This window comes from Gymnogyps californianus, chromosome 20, assembly GCF_018139145.2.
Source record: "Gymnogyps californianus isolate 813 chromosome 20, ASM1813914v2, whole genome shotgun sequence".
Lineage (NCBI taxonomy): Eukaryota > Metazoa > Chordata > Aves > Accipitriformes > Cathartidae > Gymnogyps > Gymnogyps californianus.
Genome location: NC_059490.1, coordinates 5556312 through 5576339, shown reverse-complemented (window position 1 = coordinate 5576339; position 20028 = coordinate 5556312). Strand labels below are relative to the sequence as shown.

At 43.1% G+C, this 20028-nt stretch overlaps 1 protein-coding gene across 3 annotated transcripts in view; it reads left to right on the top strand.

Annotated features, from left to right (window-relative positions):
* The window catches only part of AP2B1 (adaptor related protein complex 2 subunit beta 1), an 81304-nt gene that overhangs the window by 10285 nt on the left and 50991 nt on the right, over nucleotides 1-20028 (top strand). For all 3 annotated transcript variants that reach the window (XM_050908809.1, XM_050908807.1, XM_050908808.1), the window contains exons 6-9: nucleotides 12282-12472; nucleotides 14624-14845; nucleotides 15727-15847; nucleotides 18061-18156. In XM_050908809.1, coding sequence (XP_050764766.1) covers nucleotides 12282-12472; nucleotides 14624-14845; nucleotides 15727-15847; nucleotides 18061-18156 — 630 coding nt within the window. The remainder of the gene's footprint in view (nucleotides 1-12281; nucleotides 12473-14623; nucleotides 14846-15726; nucleotides 15848-18060; nucleotides 18157-20028) is intronic.

The window sequence follows — 20028 nt, the reverse complement described above, 5'->3', positions numbered from 1 at the left end:
AATGCAGGTAAATCCACTGGCCTGTAATGAGTGGAGAAAATCAATGCTTATGTTTTTAATAAAGTTAAGTGAGTCAGTGGAGCAGAGGTGGAGATCAAGACCGAGAATTTCACAGGAGTAAATTACTTGCTAAATCAGTATTTCATCACAGTTGATGAAGGGTCCGTTTCCATGCCAGGCATCTTCCGCTATTATTTTGTAACTAAAAGGTGGTGGCCAACGGATTGAAGTGCCCGGCTGCATAATCCTTTCATTCAATATTTTTTCCTGTGATCTACTGGAATCCAGTGAGCATACCGATATCATTGTAACTTCTAGCAGGGAAGAAAACTTCTGCAGCTCAGTTTAACTCGGAGTTTAAGGATGTGACTGCTACTTTTTTAGCTCTTTTAGAGCACAGATCTGATTTGACTCTGCTTAAAGACGCAAATTCACATTATTAGGGCAGGTCTAACAGCTCTTTCTATGGTGCATGAATCAAACCACGTAAAGCAAATTACTGTCCTGTTATAGCTGTCTTTGGGCAGGTTTGGATAAATCAAGTGCAGGTGGTAAGGTACCATCCCCTTTAGTAGGAGTGTGAAGGCTGCTGATTGCTTTTCTTACGGCTTTCTAGAGACAGTAAAACTAAAGGTGTCTGACTTTCACAGGCACAAGTCTGTGAGCGGTGGCACCTATCAGAAGATATAGGTGCCTATTGCCTCTGATATCCAGCTCTTTTACAAGCTGTTCTTTTTGTATGCCTCCCTGATTTTTTTTTTTATGCTGGGTTTCTGCATGAATATTGATGACTACTTGAAGATGCTCTCCGTGTCTAGGCAATTTTGAGGCATATATGGGAACACCCGCTTTTTTAATTTAATGTTGAAGGTGTGCCTTGGAGCCTCTGAAAGTACTCGATTGGGCTGCTTTAGTTCCACTTAAATGCTGGCCCCTGGCATTCACTAGCTGACAGGCAGCAATGGAGTGTGCTGTGGACAGGGATATAACCTACTCTTCTCCTAGCCTTGGTTCTGACTCTTTAATTTTCTTCTGCTGATTACAGCCACGTGGATAAGAGTTGAGGAGCTCAGGCTGAAAAGATGTGGTACTTCAGGAGAAATTAATAAGGTTTTGCTTGCCCTTTCTGCTCGTTGATCTCTATGGAACTCACTGTTTCGGTAAATGAACCATTGGCTGTTATGAGAGCACCGATATCTATTTCAAAATTACATTAACTTAATACTGACTCTAAATGAATGGAGAGAAGAGGAGAAATACCAAAGGGCAGTGTGTGCTCCATTTGCTAAATAAACCACCAAAAGTAGCATAGGGATTCCTAATAAAACATCAGTACAACTAATGAGCTCCTTGGTGGTAATGAGGATGGGCTGGGACAGCAAAACCTTTGCAGCGGCTGCAATTGATTGCAGCTCTACAGCTACTGAAGCTGTGCAGGATCCCAGTACCTGCCTCATGTTGTACTTGCCTGCTCTTCCTGAAGCTGAGGATTCACAGCAGGAGAGTGCAATTTGGAGGAGTGATAGTGAAGAGGAGAGGCCTGTGGTGTGTTTTCAGATCTGCAGGCTTTGAGAGGATCACGTGGCTGGTGTTCGGTGTACTGGTTTCCCAGGTTTTACTGTAGACAGGGCATTATATTCTTGCTTTTTAAGGGTGCATGGGGAAAGATTTTATCAGGTTTGGGGCTCTTATAGCTGCTGACTTAATACAATATTTAACCCGTTACAATTTTTAGTAGATACAGATGTTCCTTCTAGTTAAGTTTATTGCTTTGGGCCCCTTTGAAATTCATGCCTTTGTGGCACAGTGATTCCCTCAAAAGTGCAGGAGCTATCCACCCCTAATTAAGGTTCATCTTCCTAGTCAAACCGTCCAGCTCATTGCTGCTTTCTCCATGTGAAACTCCAGTAGGGCTTCCTGATGACCAGGAGTTGTGTTTGCCAGATAAGTTATATTTGTGTGCAAGTTGATATTTATTAAGGTATTTCTCCATGATCAGGTGGAATGCAGCCCTGCCTGGAAGCTCTTTTTAAGTAAAATGTATGTATCAGTATCGACTATTAAAAAAAAGATTACTGAAAAGAAGGGTACAGATGCATCTGTCCTTATGGTCTATTCCTCTCTAAATGGTGCATCTCAATCATTGCAACCTATTATCTAAACTCATTCATACTTGTATTATAAATGTTTCTCCTCTTTTGATGACTTGTGGAAATTGGCAACATTAGACACTTAATGAAGCAGAATTTTGTAGACAGGAAATCCACACTTGTTCTCTCTTCTGAGAAATTAGGATTTTGAGCAGGAGCTAAAAAACTCCTGTTGAAAAATAGTCTTCAAGAAGGGTTTTATTATCATTTTGTAATTGGCTGCCTCTAACACATGAGCAAACACTAAGCATTCTAGCTGGGTGCTGGGTAGAGTAACAACTCCATCTGTGGCTTGCTAATTGCCTTGTAATTGTGCAGAGATCAGGGTATGTGTTTCTATCAGCTCAAATCACCCTCATCATAACGATGTCTGACTAAGTTGGAGGTGACCTTGCCAGAAACGGTTTGGGTTTTGGTGGTTTTTATTAGTCCAAAAATATGAAAAAAGTTTATTATCATAGAATCGTGTGAACAGAGATTGGGGATGTTCAGAGCATTGCTTTGAAGTCCTGTTGAGGTGCTGTAGGTGCACAGCCAAGGTGCTTTCCCCCTTTATCTGGGCTTTTTGTTGTCAGGATCTGACCTTCATTCAAATACAGTAATACAATGATCTTTTGAACAGGTATGGGATTGCACCCTTCCAGATGAGCTGGCTGTAGTTGTGATTAAAGGATTGACACCCAAGTCTGGTAGTTCACTAGCTTTTTCTGAAAAATCTCTGTGGTAGCTTTGCAGTTTTTCCTGGATGAATTAATTAAAACTTCTAATTGCATATAGATTGATATGGATATATATGGCAAGTTACCAGATGGGTTGGTGGCTTACTACATTTCAGCTGAGTTATCTGAGATGTCTTACCTCGTGCAGGCAGTGGGCCAATAACGCATACAAGGGCATGGTTCAGTTACTGGGTGGTTACACTGCAGAAGTTTGATTATGGACGGAGTCTTTAATCTCATTTTACAAATGGGCCTAAAGTGCTTGTGGCTGCTCTTTGTCACTTGGGATCCTGCCGAAGAGTTTCCCTCCATAGAGGGAACGCTCATTTCTTCCCAGACCTGTGTTAAGGCAAACCCTTCTTTTTTGCTGTGCATTTCCTTGCATGAAGCTCAGCAGAACCAGGTCTGGATGAATGTAAAACTAGGGCATGGCTGCTTTGGTCTGTCAGTGTGCTGCTGGACTTATTCAGTCCTCAGGGCGTTTCTTGCTGGTGACTTTGGTATAGTGCAACTCAGAAAGCACGTCCTCCCATAATCCTCATGTTCTAACAAAATACAATTTCAGTGTGACATCCCAGGATTTTTCTGTGCTCTTGCTTGTAACCAGGATGGCAGATTACTGCAGAACACCGTTCACGCCCACCAACAGCAGTAGACAATAGTGGGGTGAGAGAGGTAGGTCTGTTACACACCTACTGATGGCCGGAGGCTCTCTGAAGTCTTGGACAGACTTTTTTTTTTCTCCTTTTTCCTGATACTGTCTTGTTCTGACGTTTGTGAATCAGACCTAATGACCGCTCATCGTTGGAGCATTGCAAGTGCTGAGCCCTGGTGATGAAGAGCAAGACCACGAGATGGCAGCAGTTTAAAGCAGAACCAAAGCTGTTAATAGTTAGACACCTTGTTTTGTAACTAGTTTCCTCCTGGCTTTTATCACTGCACTTGGTTTTCTTCAGGAATGTAAATATTAGCAGAAAAACATAAGAGGAAATCCATCTTAAGCCTTACTGGCCTTTAATATTTGAATGGAACAACCTTTCTCTCCAAATATTTTCAATCCTCGACCTTCTAGGGTAACTTTTAACCCATGGAATAATTTTCTTGTCTATCTGCCTGTTATCCACATGGCTTAAGTTAGGTTGATGTCACCTTCTCCCAGTTCTTTTCTAGGTGCTGTTGGGTTTTTAATTCCGTCTTGTAGCATTTCTTCTTCCTCATATTCTGCTTTGTCACTGTGATGCGCTGGATCAAAGCTTTCACAGGTGTGGCTGTTCTGCTCCTGTGTTTTCGTGGGCTGTATAGATATACACTTAAGTGCTGTCCAATAATATGTCATGTTTTACACCATCTACACATCACAGTTTATTGGGAGAAACACTGTTGTGAATCAATACAGAGTAAACTGAGATCCCATAAGAAGCTGATTAGTGAATATACCAAGTGAGTGGAATATAATTAAACTCTTTTATTGGGCCTGGGGTGTTTTTTGCCTTTAGCATTAACCTGCACTAAGAAGGGAATCTATTGAGATCTGACAGCTAGAGGTGGTGAGGTCCATCTTGATCTAATGAGAATTCCCTCTAGCAGTATTGAGTTTCTATAGTTCACAGGCTAGACTAAAAACCTGTTGATATAAATCACAGTGCTCTCTTGTCTCTCCTGGTGTGACTGCAAGCCATGTAGATTCCTTCTCTGCCAGCCAGAACTTCAGAGTGTATGTTTGGGCTTCCTGGATGACCTTATGGAGGAAGAAGGTCCTCCTCTTGTTCTTTTTCCTACTAACTGGCAAGCAGTATGTCTTTCTGAGATCATGTCCTGAGGAACAAGCTTGTTTAGAAACAGAAGCAGCTTTTGCCTCCTGGGCTGTCCTCCACCGCGTACTTTGCAGGAATTTTATCCCTCTCTGTGTAATAAAGCTGAGAAATTAACCCCTTGCTGAGAAACTGTTGGTGGTCCTCTGAGTCCCAAAAGAACTTTGTGGGAGGCAGTGTGGGACATGGGACATCTCTTATACAACAGGGAGTGGAACACCACCTTCTTCATGGGCAGAGGAAAGCGCTTGTTCCTCATGGGGAAACTTGTGTGTTTTCCTCTCTGCAGCTGATGCTTTATCTAGTGCGAGGAGTGAACCACCACTGCTGGATGAGTTCATGATTCCTGCTCATGAAGGTTGTAAGGACTTGAAAATTCACATCCTAGTATGGAGCTGAATATTGCTAGGAGCTGTGGGCTGTGCCTCTGCAGCATGTCGTCAGCCTGGAGCTGCCTCCAAGATACCCTGGCTGCCCCACTGGCCAAAAAATTTCCCTCTTCTTTTCAGCCTAGGTGTTGCAGAATGAAGGCTGTATCTTGAAGTCCCCCAACCATGTCTGTGTTGGTCCTGTGTGCGGTTTGGGGGTTTTTTTCATCTGTTTGTGCTACAGGTGGAGATAATATTTCCTTTTGGGAGACACTTGATGGCTTTTGTAGGCATCAGTAGGTGGAATTTGTTTACCCATTGCTGGCTATGTTACAGTGAATGAGAGCATTGCTTAGGGACTGATGAAGAGTGGTGGCTTCACTTTGGGGCTCTTTAATGGATGTTCCTGCTGTCTACATGAGGCTGCCCAGGAGGGAGAGCAACGCTTTTTGCAAAGTAAGCAGACAGCTAGCAGTAGCAAGCGGGAAATTAAATAGGTAGAGGTTGCAGAGGAGCCTGTATAAAACAATGTTAATGCTTTAACATGGTGGGATGCTTGAAAGGGGCAATGTGGGAGATTGCCAGGCGAGTTCAGAAGCCAGCTTGTGTGTCTGTGTTGCAGCAGTCAGACTGCAAAGATTTAAACTGGGGGAGAAGGGAGAGCTGCCATCTGTAACTGATGGCATGGCTTCTGGTTAGCCACTCTGACCCCGCTTGCTCTGCTTGTGGAAACCCGGTTTTGGCTTCAGGCTGAGCTCCTGCAACTGCTTCTCCAGAGTAAGGCTGGGGTCTGACTTACTAAGTAGCTAGTTTGGGGGTTTTTTTTGGGTTGGTTGGTTTGTTTGTTTTTTTTCAGGTTGTCATCCTAAACAGATCTGAGGGAATTTCAAGCCTGTATGTGGGACCTGATTTTTTTGTTGTTGTTTTTGGTAGGCTTGTGGATGAGGGATGCTGATCTTGAGCACTTTCCATAGAAGCCGTGCTTTTCCCTGCCTTTTGAATGCTAGCACTCTGCCAGAGAGATGCAACGAGTTTGTATGGTAATGCATGAATTTCCATGACTCTGCAGAGTCTGTCCTCCCAGACCCCTCATTTATAAAGCTTAATTGACAAATTCATCCATCAGAGACCCGTCTCCTTCCAATTACTGCTACCAGTATGTGTCTAATTTCCAAAGCGTTAGTCTTGCCGAATAGATCATTCCAGGATCTCTAATATCAATCAGGGTGCTGGGGAATTTTGTTGACATGTGTCTAGATGTTACATTTTTCAATTCGGAACAGACACTTCTAGCTATTGACAAGCACCATTTGTCAAAAAACGCTGTGGCTATGATGTTTTGTAGCTCTGCACCCCGCTTTTTAGGGCTACATAAGGTTTTTGTTGATGCTTAGCTGGTGCCTGCCTTCTAAATAGCTGCTTGGATGAGAGGCAGCCCTGTTTGCCACTGGATGGTGCCAGTGAGAACCTCTGCAAGGAAAATTGCAAAGGGCCTTACAAAAAAACCTGCAAAAGAAACCTTCCTGGTGTGTGATAGGTGCCTGATCCAGGCTGGGATCAGACCACAGTGCTCTCGGGAAGAAGCATGGGGATTGCAGACCTTTGGTGGCTTCCTGTAGAGCTTAGTTTCCTGCACTGGGGGGCTCAGCTGTACCAAGGAGAAACCCTTTGTGTTGGGCCATCCCTGAACAGCTTCTTGCCCACCTACTGCAAGAGGTTCAAGAGCTGGGGGATGTATGGTTTCCTGTCTTACAAGTAACGTATTCTGATTTTGCAAGGACACGAGAGCAGGAGTGGTGTGTTAGTCTGCCACAAAGTGGCATTTTTCTGCCGTGCATAGTGGGAGCAGGGAAGTACAAAAACCAGTTAGGGCAAGCATGCCATGGGAAGCATAACACTTCGACTTCCCTTTCATTGCCACCTCCAGAAAAAGTCATCCTGCTTGCAAAAAGCAAGCAGGAGGTCTTCCCCACCCAGGCAATTTTCAGGACATGGTCAGGAACTGATCACGTATCCAGCAGTGTGGTTCCAGACTTTTAGGTGCTAAAGTACAACCTCCTGGAATGGAATTAGTGGAAGATGAATGACTTACCCAGAGCCCTGGAAATCTGTCACAATTAAGGCTGAACAGGGGAGCTGTTACTTTCCAAGACTATGCATAGACTGGGGATGTGTTAGTCTCCCAGAGCTTTAATTTAAAGCCATATACGTTGCATGTACTAACAGTGTGAGAGGTTCATGCAGGCTCTCTGACTTGCCTGATTGTGCCATTTTAATTGTTCGTAGACCATTTCTAGGGAAGCAAAGGGAGCTTGTAGATGAAAGATATAATACGAACAGAAGTAGGGGTCATGTACTCTGGAGCGAGAGCTTGTCTGTGTTAGTACTTGTTAGGGACCTTTCAGGCACACAGCATCGTCTGTGGCCATGAAAACGAGTGGCCCTGTGAAATACGCATCCATGCGGATGCCCCTAATATCCCATCTGGGAGTCTGTGCTTAATGACACGAACGTACCATGCAAGCTCAGAGTGCTCTTCGAAAATGTCAGCACCTCTCCGTTCTTGAAAACATCACGTGGTGCCTGGCTCTCTTGAGGGTAGGAGCCTCCAGCTATGTGGGGAAGGCTGCCTTTCCTCTGCATCTCTTCAGAGCCCCTTAGTTTTTCCTCCTTTTCTTCATTTTCTCCTCATTTTAATGGGATGGTGAAACAGGGGTTCCTGTTTTAAGCAGCAGAACATTGTATTTCATTAACTCCATTACACACTTGGTTTAATTTCCAATTAGCCTGGGATGCTAGCAAAATAATCTGATTGCTTTGACTGTTTGGTGTTCTAGATCTGCCTAGCTTCCCTCCTGTCCCCCCACCCCCTGCAAAGCTTTTCCGTGTGGGTTGATAGGCAACACTCAGGTTTTCACCCACCCCCTTTCCTCCTTGTTAATGTATTTTATACCATTTGCTCTGAGCTAAAGGTTTGAGCTGCCAGAAGGAATAACTGGCAAATCAGTGTTCCTACCTCTGCAGCTCTCCGTGAGGTCTGATCCGGTCTCTCTGGCTGCAGAAGGGGTTTGTCTGTAGGTGGGTTTAAAATGTTGGGTTCTTGTTAAATCTGTAATGTAGTTTTAAGTGCAGGGTTTATGTTTTGGTTTTTGGTTGTGGTTTTTTTTTTGTTTTTTGTTTTTTTTTTTTTTTACTAAGAGCCTATGAGATTTAGTTATCCTCATCCCAATGACACTTCTCAGAGTCTAAATTTGTTGGGAAACTCCAGCCAAAAAGCAGGTTTATTGTCATTCGGCCCAACTGTGCTTTAACAGGATGTTGCTGTGACTGCGTTTGAATAATGTTGAAATGTACCCAGGGTGAACTCATTTACATCAGCAAACCAGGGATCTATTATTATTATTAAATCTTCAATCTGCTCTGCATTTGTACTTTCTAGGTGGTTTTTTTTAGGCTGGTTCTCATTGGTTGGTAGCTGTTAGCTTAAAGATGGTATTCTTAATTGTGAGTCAAGTGAGGCATTTTGCCATGGAGTTAACTTACAAGTTTAAGCATTTAAAAACGTTTCCTGTTCATTAATTGTTTGGGCTCACATATCTTTGGCTAGTGGGTTGACGTCATTTTTTTCATTATTTTTGAGAACTAAAGATTATACTAGATGTTAGTTTCTTGTCCTTTTAGTCTCCTCCTTCCAATCTGTGAAATAAGTTATACAACTCCTGGTTGGTTTCTCATCAAAGTGAACTTGTTGCATGTTCTGAAAAGCAGAGAATACTTTGTTTGCTGAAGAAGCTTACGGCTTTTTTCCTCAGCCAAAGTATGGCATTGGCTGTGAAACTTGTCCAGTTCCGTGGAGGACTCTGTCCTATACCACTTGTAAAGCTTTAGCTTTACTTTTAACATGTCCCCCAGCAAGTACATCATCATTGCTATTTATTTTCAGGGGAAAAAAAACAACCTGTTGTGTAACTTATTTTATCACTTTGTACCTTGTACTTGCTGCTCAGTGCAGTTGGACTTCACTATCTTATGTTGCTCTGTTAAGGAAGAAGTATCAACCAAGTTGAAGACTTAAGGTTCCGCTTTGAAGCTGTAGATTTTCTTTGGCCAAAACATCTTTCTAAATATTTCCAGTGACACTTATGTGACTGCCAAAGTGTATACTAGGTTACCATGTGATGTAATACTTGAATTGGTGTTGACTGGTTCTTAATGGACTTTTTTCCCATACCTGAGCGATAACTGTTAGTATCCCAAGCTGTGGACAGCACTCCAATCTTTGTTGACATGTTGCCTGAGCCATCCCTTAGTGAGAGCTGTCAGCAAAGTAGGAGTCGTTGTGTACTGGAATGAAACCATGCAGTGCCGGCTTGTGTTGCTCTGTTCCGGTCTCGTAATGAAGCCAGTGGCAGTGCCAATGAAGAGAGGTGAGCGTGCATACTTGAACCAGTGTTTATGTTGGACTGGTTCCTGAAATCTGTTTTCATTTCAACTGTGCTGTGGCTGTGTAAAAAGCCTTGAAGATGCTAATTATTTTTATTGGCATACCATAACATATCAATATGTTCAGTGCAAATCGCCAGCAAGTACTTTTTTTAATAAATGTTGCTTAAAGTTTGAAGATATTCCCCATCCGTTCCCTTATCCCCTTTTGCTTCATTTATCTTCTTGTCACCAAGTTGACAGCAGCACTGTTCTGCTAAGGTAGAAGGTGAGGACCAGCTTTAATTGTGGACTATAAGATTGTAGATCCCAGCTCGTCTGGCAGAACTGAGCTGTCAGCAAATGTTTCACAGCCCCTTCCAGTCCTTTTTTTTTTTTTTTTTTTTTTTTTTACCACCCAAGGAGACCACAGCCCATGCTCCTAAGTGCATCTTGCCATCTGACACACTTCTTGTGCATGCTTTTAACGGGAATCTGACATCTAGTGGGTTGCTATGTAGTGTCCCATCCTCAGCTTTGATTTGGACACTTGCATTTATGCTGCCATGTTAGTTCCTGAAAAGAGCCCAAAAAGATCCTAAAAGCAAGACCTCATTCACAGTCAGTTCGAGTTGGAGCTACTGTGTGCCTGGCAGCCCATGGTAACAGCACTTCTGTGCATCCTTTGCCTGTGGCAAACTCGGTGATAGACTTCACTTGCTCTGCGAGGAAAGAAGCTTAAGCGCAGCTGCTGACTTGTACTTGCCCCAGGGTTTAGGATATCCACATGGCCCAATTACTGCAGGAAGGTAGTGCCTGGCAGTGTGACTGCATTTGCCAGATCTCAGCCCTATTCCTTAGTACAACTGACAGGTACCTTTCTGCGATGCTTTGGCTCTGTAACTTTTTTACTTCAAAATTTTTTTCCAAAGTCCTCATTTCATTTTGTAAGTGCTTTTTCATAATGATTTTGAACTTTTCAGTTGCTTTTATGATTTGTCTTCACTTGTAAACTTCTAAAGTATAATGAAATGAAAACAGTCTTTTACTTCAGTTTTATGCTGTGTCACATTAACCATTCAGGAATTAGGCAATTTAAATAATGGGAAGAATAAGCAGCACATCTTAGTAAGTTACTCATTAAAACAGTACAAGAAGACAGCAGTTCTGATTACTAATGATTTTGGTGACAGAAGGCTCGTTCAACTAATGAAATTCATAAAATCTTGGATCAGAATCCTATCTCTGACCTCTAGGTGTGAAATGCAAAACAATCAACATTTCTGTGCTTGTGCAATGACTTTGGAATGTATTGGTTTAATGACAAGCAATGATGGGAACAATGCAGAGAATTTTCTGGTCACGCTGTTCTTGTTTTCAGTGTACTGCATCAAAAGCATCTTTAGTCATCCAAAGAATCAGACTATTTTAGATAAGATGTTTCTTTGCCTTAATCCCATAGAAAATAATGCTATAAATCTTCATTTTAGCAGGTATGAATTGTGAGTTGGGCTGGACATGATACACATTGTAAAATATCCTGAAAATGCCTTTTCATAGGGCATATCAGTTTTGTGTGCCAAACTCAGGCTTAAATCCTTTTTGTAGTTAGTTAAAAAAAAAAAAAAAGACTTTTGTCTCATCTGCAAATTTTCTATTTTTGTCTATATATTCTGCAACTCTTCCATTTTAAAAATCCTCACATGGCATGTGTTAGAATAACTGTTGAACTTGAGTATGGAACTAAGAATTAGAAATTTGTATTGCACTCCCACTTCTTGCTCTTGTCAAGCTGGACCGTGGACCTCCTCTCTGGTTCCTTTCATCCATGCTTAGAAAAGAGAAGACCTTGCGTAGTCTTAAATGTAGCAAGAATATTTTCAGTGATGAGTTGTGCTGGAGTGCTTGCTTTAAGAGGACTCTGTAGAGCAGACAAATGGATGCTATGGAGACTATTTAGAATTGAAATACGTGTTATTAAAAATTTAGCAGGAGTTGTCCATTTTAGGGAAATTATGTGTTTGCTTTCAAACTCGGTGACCTGACAGAATTGCTACAGAGCTGAAGGCTGCCTGGCGCCTGACATCTCCTCTTACCGAGGAGACGGTTCTTCTCATTTCTCGGATTGTATTAAGCAATGTGCCATGGGACTGCCAAGGGGAAATTAGGCAAGAGGCATCCATTCCTGAATGAGTAGGGCAATTAGAGGTTTTGAGACCTTGACTGTATCAGTTGAGCATCTCCTGGAAGTGGGGGAGATGATGCCTACTTGAAGCAAGCCCAGGTGGAAGTCTGGAGCCTGCAGGAAGGTGGGATGTTCTTGTTCCATGTGGACACTCTCTGATGCCTTCTCTAGCTCCCTCCAGAGTAACGTCTCTTGTGAGGTCCTGGTCCCAGGTCCCCATTCTGTCCAGAGGCAACTTTAACTTTTGTTTATCTTCAACAAAAATACTTTCAAGTTGTAATTTCTCTAGCAAAATGCTCTTTGCATCCATCCTGGCTTTTCATGTTTCCTGTGTGTGTCAGCAGCCCCCTCCTGCTGTGCGGCTATTCTTTCACTTCCTCCCCAAGAGACTCTTCAAATTTTCACAAAGAGCAAGGTTACAGTCAAACTTTGGGCTCTCCAGGTTGTTTGTGAGGTTGTACTGGGTCCCTAAAGGCTCGGATGACTGACATGGTGGCTGCTGCTGAGCAGCTGATAGCACACACCAGGATCTCCGCATTTGTTACCCATGCTAAGCCCAAGTTAATCCCTGCCAAGCCACTGATGGCATGCTAGCAAAGAACACGTCTTCTTGTCTCTTCTCCCAGGTGGTAGCGAACGCTGTGGCTGCCTTGTCGGAAATCAGTGAATCTCATCCCAACAGCAACCTGCTGGATTTGAACCCTCAGAACATTAACAAGCTGCTGACAGCTTTAAATGAGTGCACGGAGTGGGGCCAGATCTTCATCCTGGACTGTCTGTCCAACTACAACCCCAAGGATGATCGTGAAGCTCAGAGGTATGGTTGTTCCTGCTCTTTGCACAGGCCACTTGGGGTTACTCAGTAGCAGGGCACTTGCAGGCTTCTGGCAGCGTAACAACTCTGAAAAGGGCTTGTGATAACAGGGGTCTCTATTGAGGTCTGTAACAGCACAAATAAGACTTGAAGTAGAAGAGTTTTAAAAGGGAGGCAACTTTCCGTAGTTGGGGCTAATGCTGGAAACCTGCCCCTTCCCTTTGCAGAACCATTTTATCTGTTTATCGTTAGCTCTTTTTTTTTTTTGCTTTTTTCCATTTAAAAGGCTAGTTCTTATGGGAATTGGCACTACTAAGAACAGATCAGCACAAGACCAAACCTGTAACAATGGAAGCACTGTTTGGAGGATTTTCTGTTTTAAAGCAGAGCTTTCAAATCTGGGTTTGCTACTTTGAGAGGCAAGAAGCCCTTATAGGTTTGGGGGCTTCCAAAGTACTACAGGTCTCAGACTGGGATATTTTTTCCAACTAAAAACTGGTCTGTGATAGGATAGAACTGAAAATAAAGGTAAGAAATGATTTTTTCTTATCACTCCAAATTCACCCTCGTGCTTTTACCTTTAGCTGCAATGACTAAACCTAAATACAAAGACCTTAGGGTTTAGGTAGTGGAGTGTTAATTGGTGCACTTCAAGCCTCCTCCTCGTCTGTGTCCAGAATCACCAAAAGTCAGATTCTGTACCCAGGAGAACAAGGAACCAGCAAGAAGAATTACTTGGAACAGGGGAATTCTCAATTCAGACTTGATATATTTCATGTAGGTGATGTGGGGGAGGAAGGGGCACAAGCCCACATGCAAAATCCTGGGCCGGCCTTTTTGAATTTGATGAGTTTCTTCATTGACTGTTTTTTGAGGCACAACAGATAATCCACTTTTTTAAAAAAGCGTGCCAGTAGTCTTGCTGATTTCCCCCCCCCCCCCCCCCCCTCCTTCCCCCTTGTGTTCTGTTTCTGTGCCAGAAACAGCTATTAATAAGTGCTAGAAACCTGCAGAGATCTCCAGGGTGTCAGGCCAGTATTATCGTAGCTCTGTCAGAAAGGGACCACTAGTTTGAACAACTGTGAACATGTCCCAGTTCCTCATCCGTAATTCCTCTGAAGTGGTGTATAAAACTGGATGGGCAGTAACTACTTCTACTCCTTTTTGTGGAGTTTGACTCTTGGAGCCTGCCTGATTGCAGATAGGAGAATGACAGCACCTGGTTTTATATAGTGTTCTCCTTTACAGCAAGGCTGGTGTCATTACCCATGTGAATGGAGAAACTGAGGCACGGAGAGATGAAGCAGCTTTGGCATGCCAGGTGACGTTGGGCAGAGGCAGCTGGGGACTGCCCCCAACTCTGACTTAGGCTCCTCTGCTCTTCACTTAGCCGTGCTGCTTCACTTCCAGGGTGGCTGAAAGCAAATCTTTTCAGGGAAGGAAACTTCAGATGGCACAGATGGGAATAAGATTGTTCTGGGTTAGCAATATGCAGGAGGGGGTGGGAAGAAACTTGACAGATGCTGTAAGAAGGACCATATGAACCCAGGCTTCCTTTCTGCTTGGGATGGGTTGTTTAGGATGCTGTTGATTATAGGATCCACTGAGGCAAGTGATGAAGCTGAGACTTGGGAGGGTATTTAGGTCACTCTTTCCCTATATCTTCAGAGTAACAGAAAACTTTTTTTGCAGAAACAAATGGTTGAAATGGCAGCAAACCCCCCAAGCAAGCCAGAAGCGTGTATCACCTCTGAATGATTATATGGGGGCTAAAGTGTTTTTCTGATGGCTGTTTTGTTGAAGTTGGGTTTGTAAGTGACAGACAAGATCACAGAAATAGAGAATACCACTAGGCAAAGGCAGAAAGCACTAATAACTGAACATGCGTTGGGACTGTAATGCTGAGAGCTGGAAGAGTTCCTGAGCTAACTGTGACAGGAGAGAAGCTTGAAGCTGTGAGAGAAGTCATTCTTGTTTGCTTCCTGCTGTGGTCAGGAAAGCAGGACTTTGCCTGTTCTTTGTGAACAAAACCAAATCAAAGTAGCGTCTGAGAAGCTGTCTTCAGCCATGTACAGTCTCCTAAATTCAGATAAGATCTGAAATATTTGACATTCTGAAATACATGTGAACCCTTTCTTACTCCTCTGTCTCCAGTATTTGTGAACGAGTGACCCCTCGGCTGTCTCACGCCAACTCGGCAGTGGTGCTGTCAGCAGTGAAGGTCTTGATGAAGTTCCTGGAACTTCTTCCCAAGGACTCTGACTATTACAACATGCTGCTGAAGAAACTTGCCCCTCCGCTGGTGACCCTGCTGTCTGGAGAGCCCGAAGTTCAGTATGTTGCCCTGAGGAACATCAACTTGATTGTGCAGAAAAGGTAAAGCCTCAGGAGGGTGTTATTCCTGGGTTGACGAAGGGCATCTGGTTATTTCAGACCTTCGGATATTTCCACATGCATAGAAATTCGTTTAATCCAGGTTCAGATCCCTCGAGGGACGGATTAAACAGTCTCATGGCTCTGATACCCTGAATTAATTTTTTTTTACCGCATACTTGTGATACCAGTATCATACAGTATTTCTTTACCTGCCTCTCTATTCACCACCTTTTTAAGAGTAGCAAGAACTGCCCCCTCATTAGACTATAAATCAGATTGCAAATAGGAAGGAGGGTGTAACTGTACAGTTCATAGTGACCTGTAGAAACTCAATGTGCCTATGCTATTCTCTTCAGCATAGAACCACCAGGCTGGTGACATACAGATGTACAGCGGGTTGTTTTTTTCACCAGTTTACTCCCACATGCTTTTTTAAATACTGTTGTTCCTTGCTGGAAATGTGGGATAGGTTGGATAGCACTTTGTGATTGTATTCAGGGCAGAGTTGCTGTGCACTGGCATCTTGCAAGTGAAAGCAGAAAATGAGTTTGTAGGTGGGTTTTGCATTGAGATAAGGATGTTATTCTTTCACTGAAAACACTGTCGTACACTGACTGACGGCAGTGGTTGGCTCAGCAGCTCAAATAGAGTTAGAAAGACTTGAATTCTGCATTTTGTATCTAAACAATCTTTTTCTCCAGCCTTCTAACTTTCTTCATATTGTTGTTCTCATGTTTGTTTGCATGTCCTGGACACAAAGTGACACCATTCTGTTTCTCAGTGAATGTTTGGCTAGATTTCTAAGCAAAAGATACCTTTGGTTAGGACAGAGCCAATTGTTTTTACCAGTCTTGAGTGAAACAACATTATGTTCCCTCCAGGCCTGAAATCCTGAAGCAGGAAATCAAGGTGTTCTTTGTGAAGTACAATGACCCCATCTATGTCAAACTGGAGAAACTGGACATCATGATCCGCCTAGCTTCTCAAGCAAACATTGCCCAGGTCAGCTGAGGAGCTTGTGATGTGTTCTGGGGATGGAAAACCATCTCATGATCCTTGCATGAGGATGTATGCAACTCCTGCTAGTGTTGTCCTGGCTTTTAGGCATCACTGTTCCTGGTATAGTGCTCTTTGCAGCTACTTAACGGGAGGTGTTGGAGTTTCCTCCATAATTTAGGTGTCAATAGCATGGTATGTCTCACATCGTGACCATTAGGTAGATCTTGTTTTACAGATTCCAATTCCAGGAGAGCTGATGCCTCCTGTCAAATGAGTCAAATGAGCAGTCAAACTGCTAGTGCTGAGGTTGGAATGAGAGGCTTGTTTCAAGTGAGAGAGGTGTGCCTGTAACGGAGGCATTCAGAAAGGCCAAACATTACTGAAGTGTGAATTTCAAGTGTATTAGTTAAATTGTTAAACGCTTGCACAGGCACTCTTCAGAGCTAAAATAACCTTTATTTTGCTTAACTTGCTTCCAGAGTGGAAATAGCACAAAGCTAAAGCTAAACTGAATTGAGACTGCCATACAGTGTAGATTCTCCTTGGAGTTGATGTTGTTTTAATCCAAATTCCTTTCTTAAAGGAAGCGTTCTCGATTGTGACCCTGGCCACAAGACCTAACACTAATGCAGAATGATTAATGCCTCTGGTTAGTGCTATTATTGTCCTATCCTAATTGTCACAGAGCAATTTCATTTAATGTCACATTTTTAAGCAGCTCTCTTCAGCTCTCTCCGCTGATGTTTTTTGGAACAGAGCAAGGTAATTCACGCCCCTTTTGTGCTAGGGACGTGGAAAACATTTTTAAAATCAGTTTCCATGAGAATGTCTCCAGAATTTTCTATTTACTCTTGGTAGGCTCCATACTGATTTTAATGCATAATGTTTAGATAATACAGGTTGCTTGGATGAAAGGCAGTGGTGTCTGGAGGGCAGAGTCTGGGACTGGGATCTGCAGACTAATGAATGAGTCTCTTCCTGGTTCTAAGGAGGCATTCCTAAAAACTCAAGTTTCATCAGAAATATGCCTTGAAATGAGACCCAAGGGGAGCAGGCTTCTACTTGCATCCTCCCTGAGCAGCTTGTCAAGACTCTTCATCTCTGTGCCTGTTCTAGACCAAGGCAGCAGACTAGTTGTATCCGAGTCCCTCAGACTCAGGCAGTATTTGAAAAGCATAAGCTACTAAACCCGGGTGCTCTAAGTACTGTGCAGCATAGATCATCCGAGGAAATAATAAAACTTCAAAACACAGATGTCCTGTCTACTCCTTGCAGATTTATTTGTCTGCAGTCTGGCCCTTCAAGGCCTCTTTATCTTGTCATTGTTCTGAGCAATTTGCATCAACTAGAGATTTTTCAAACCACTGTCTCGCTTTGTGCTGTTCACCTCTGCATTGCAATCTATTTGTGACATCATGGTGAAATCCCTGATCTCATGTTTGACATGAGAAACTGAAATGGATTTTGAGGGAATATAAATTGCGTAGCATCTTTTTTAAAATATTTTTTCTAAGCCAGGTGATTTGTTTAAGACAAAGTAGCTTTTTAGTTAGTGGTCTGTAAGATGCCAGCAGGTCCTGGTTTAAGCCCTTGTTCAGTTTCCATTAGCAAAAAAACTGAGACGAAATAGTAAATCTTATTCTTAAGAGGGGAAGTATCTTCACACTGTTATTAATCTCTGTATAGGTGTTCCAGGGTGTCCTCAGATCTCCTCTGCATCCTCCTTTTGGATCCAGTAGGGATCCAGAGGTTCACCTCAGCACAGAAAAGGAGAGATCAAAAATGGTTGTTGCTGAGAGCTTTGCATACAGTGAATGTAGAACAATAAGTACAATAAACCTTACATAAAGTCTACGTGTATGGATGTGACCCCTACTTCACTGTATTTTCATTGTAAGAAGGAATAGCAACATTTAAGTTTGGCAGGGCTGATTTTGCCCCCAGCTTTTGTTCAGGGGAATTTGAAAATAATCTAGACTGAGCCATCTTTTAGCTTTGGCCAGCCTAAACCAAGTCTTGCTGCCTGAGCCAAACCAGTGGGTTTCAGAGATAGAGATTGATTGCAGAGTTTGACTGTGTTAGCTTTGAATGTGTGTGGCTAGCTGTGGAAGAATACATCCTGCTCGTGTTCTGGTATTCAAGTAGCATCACTTGTCAGAGTGGGATGTTCTCTCTGTGCAACGCCAGGGACTCATGTTGGTGTGCTTTCTCTGCAGGTCCTGGCAGAGCTCAAGGAATATGCTACTGAGGTGGACGTTGACTTCGTGCGCAAGGCTGTCCGAGCAATTGGGCGCTGTGCCATCAAGGTTGAGGCAAGTACCTGAATGTTGAGGTTTTCTGTGATTCTCTACCTTCAAAAACAATGATGGGCTTTGCCATCTCGTTCCCACGTTACGCCAGGTTTCTTTGCTCCTGTGTTGGCAATCAAGTGACGTGGATACATCATGCTCATGAGCAAAGCCCCAGCTGAACAGTAGGACTCATGAGCTCCGGTTGAGTACATCACAGGAGGGTGGTGTGCTCCTCTCAGACCTCAGCTTGCAGGCAGAGCAAGGCAGCTAAATCATCCTTGATGGAATATTTTACTGCAATGGCTTCAATGGAACAGTGACCACTTATCCATGAGGATCTCCTTTAATAGCTGTGGCCTGACCTTTTGAAGGGGGAAGGAGAAGAGATTGTGCAAAGGAACTCAGTATCATGAAATGTTTTGTCCCCCCTGTTTCAGCTGAATAGAACACACATGCATAGGATTACACAGATTTGGGGCACTTAAGTGCAATTTGCACAAACATAGTGACTCTTATCTGCTTATCTAGTGTTAATGGTCTGTATAGCTTGTAGCTTCATTTGGAGTGTGGTCTCTTTAGCCTAGATGCTTATGCAAATAAGTTCCCTAGAACCTCTGCAGTTATCCAAAACGACAGTCTGAAATGTCCTCTGCCAGTTGAACATCCACCAAAATGCTCATAATAGAATATTTTTTTTTTTTTTAGTGATGTCCCTGTTAATTTCCCTGTAAATGAATCTGATATGCCTGACAGGAGCTCAGAAAGCCTGTGAGGAGAGGGAAGACTTATGCTGTCGTGTTGGTGGTACTTAGTAAACTGATAACCAAGTGCAAAATGTCACATAAGTGGTCTAATTTCAGCTGAGCTCATTTAGCTTTTCTAAAGTGCATTCCCATGAGCATTGCCTGACAGCAGATTTAAATAAAAACCTAATCATGCCTGGCTGAGCATAGTGGCAGTGCACAGGTTTCCCTTGTTTCAGCTACTGTAAGCCTGTGTAAAGAGGACACCAACTTCTGTCCTCTTGAGAGAATTGACTGCCCGTGCAGCCTTCTCTTCCTTCAGCTCTTAAAGACTTATCACTGCCATGGGCTTTCTTTTAAGTGTGGCCCGATAGAGCAGGTGATCGCTGCCTCTATTTCATGTCTGCAGTTCAAAATACCGGAGTGTTCCTTCCATGTTGCGTGCAGGCAGGAGGCTGTCTGAATGGAGCCACAGTAGTGACAGTAGAAAATGCTCTTGAGCATGGAAGAGGGCTACTGAGAAGTTAAAAGAAGCTGGTGGCAGCCCTTTTTGTAGTGGTGCTTGTGCTGGGGAGTGGGAGTTTGATTTAGTTCTCAGTAGGGACTTTCTCATTAGGATTTGGCTGTGTGTCTGTCCTAGTTTCACATGAAAGGTGGTGTATTCCTGCAGTATCAAGGTGTTTTTAGAAGTTTTTACCCTTTCCTGCCCTCATCCCCTACATTCTTTCTTCCCATCCCTGATACCATGACGATCATATTCAATATGCAAAGGACTAATAACAATGTCCCAGCAAATTTGCAGTGACCCTCTAACTGTGTAATTGTGTGTCTCAATAAGTAGTGTTAACCTTGATTTTTAGCAGTGCTCCTTTGAAGACACTGCTGCTAAAGATGAGTTCTGTTTATTCCTCTGACAAGAGCCAGATTTAAAGAGGGCAAGTATAGAACAACTCATTACAGCGTCCTCATCTCTAGGTTAATCCCTGTCCCCGGTGCATCTGTGTTTACTAGAGGCTGTTTGCACTGTGAGTTATGACTAATGGAAGAGCATTCTCTCAGCCATCAGTGTCCAAGTTCCCAAGGCTTAGAAATCTGCTTTTTGACATAGGGCACAGCCGGCGGGAGCTGTTGATGAATGAGTATTCACGGG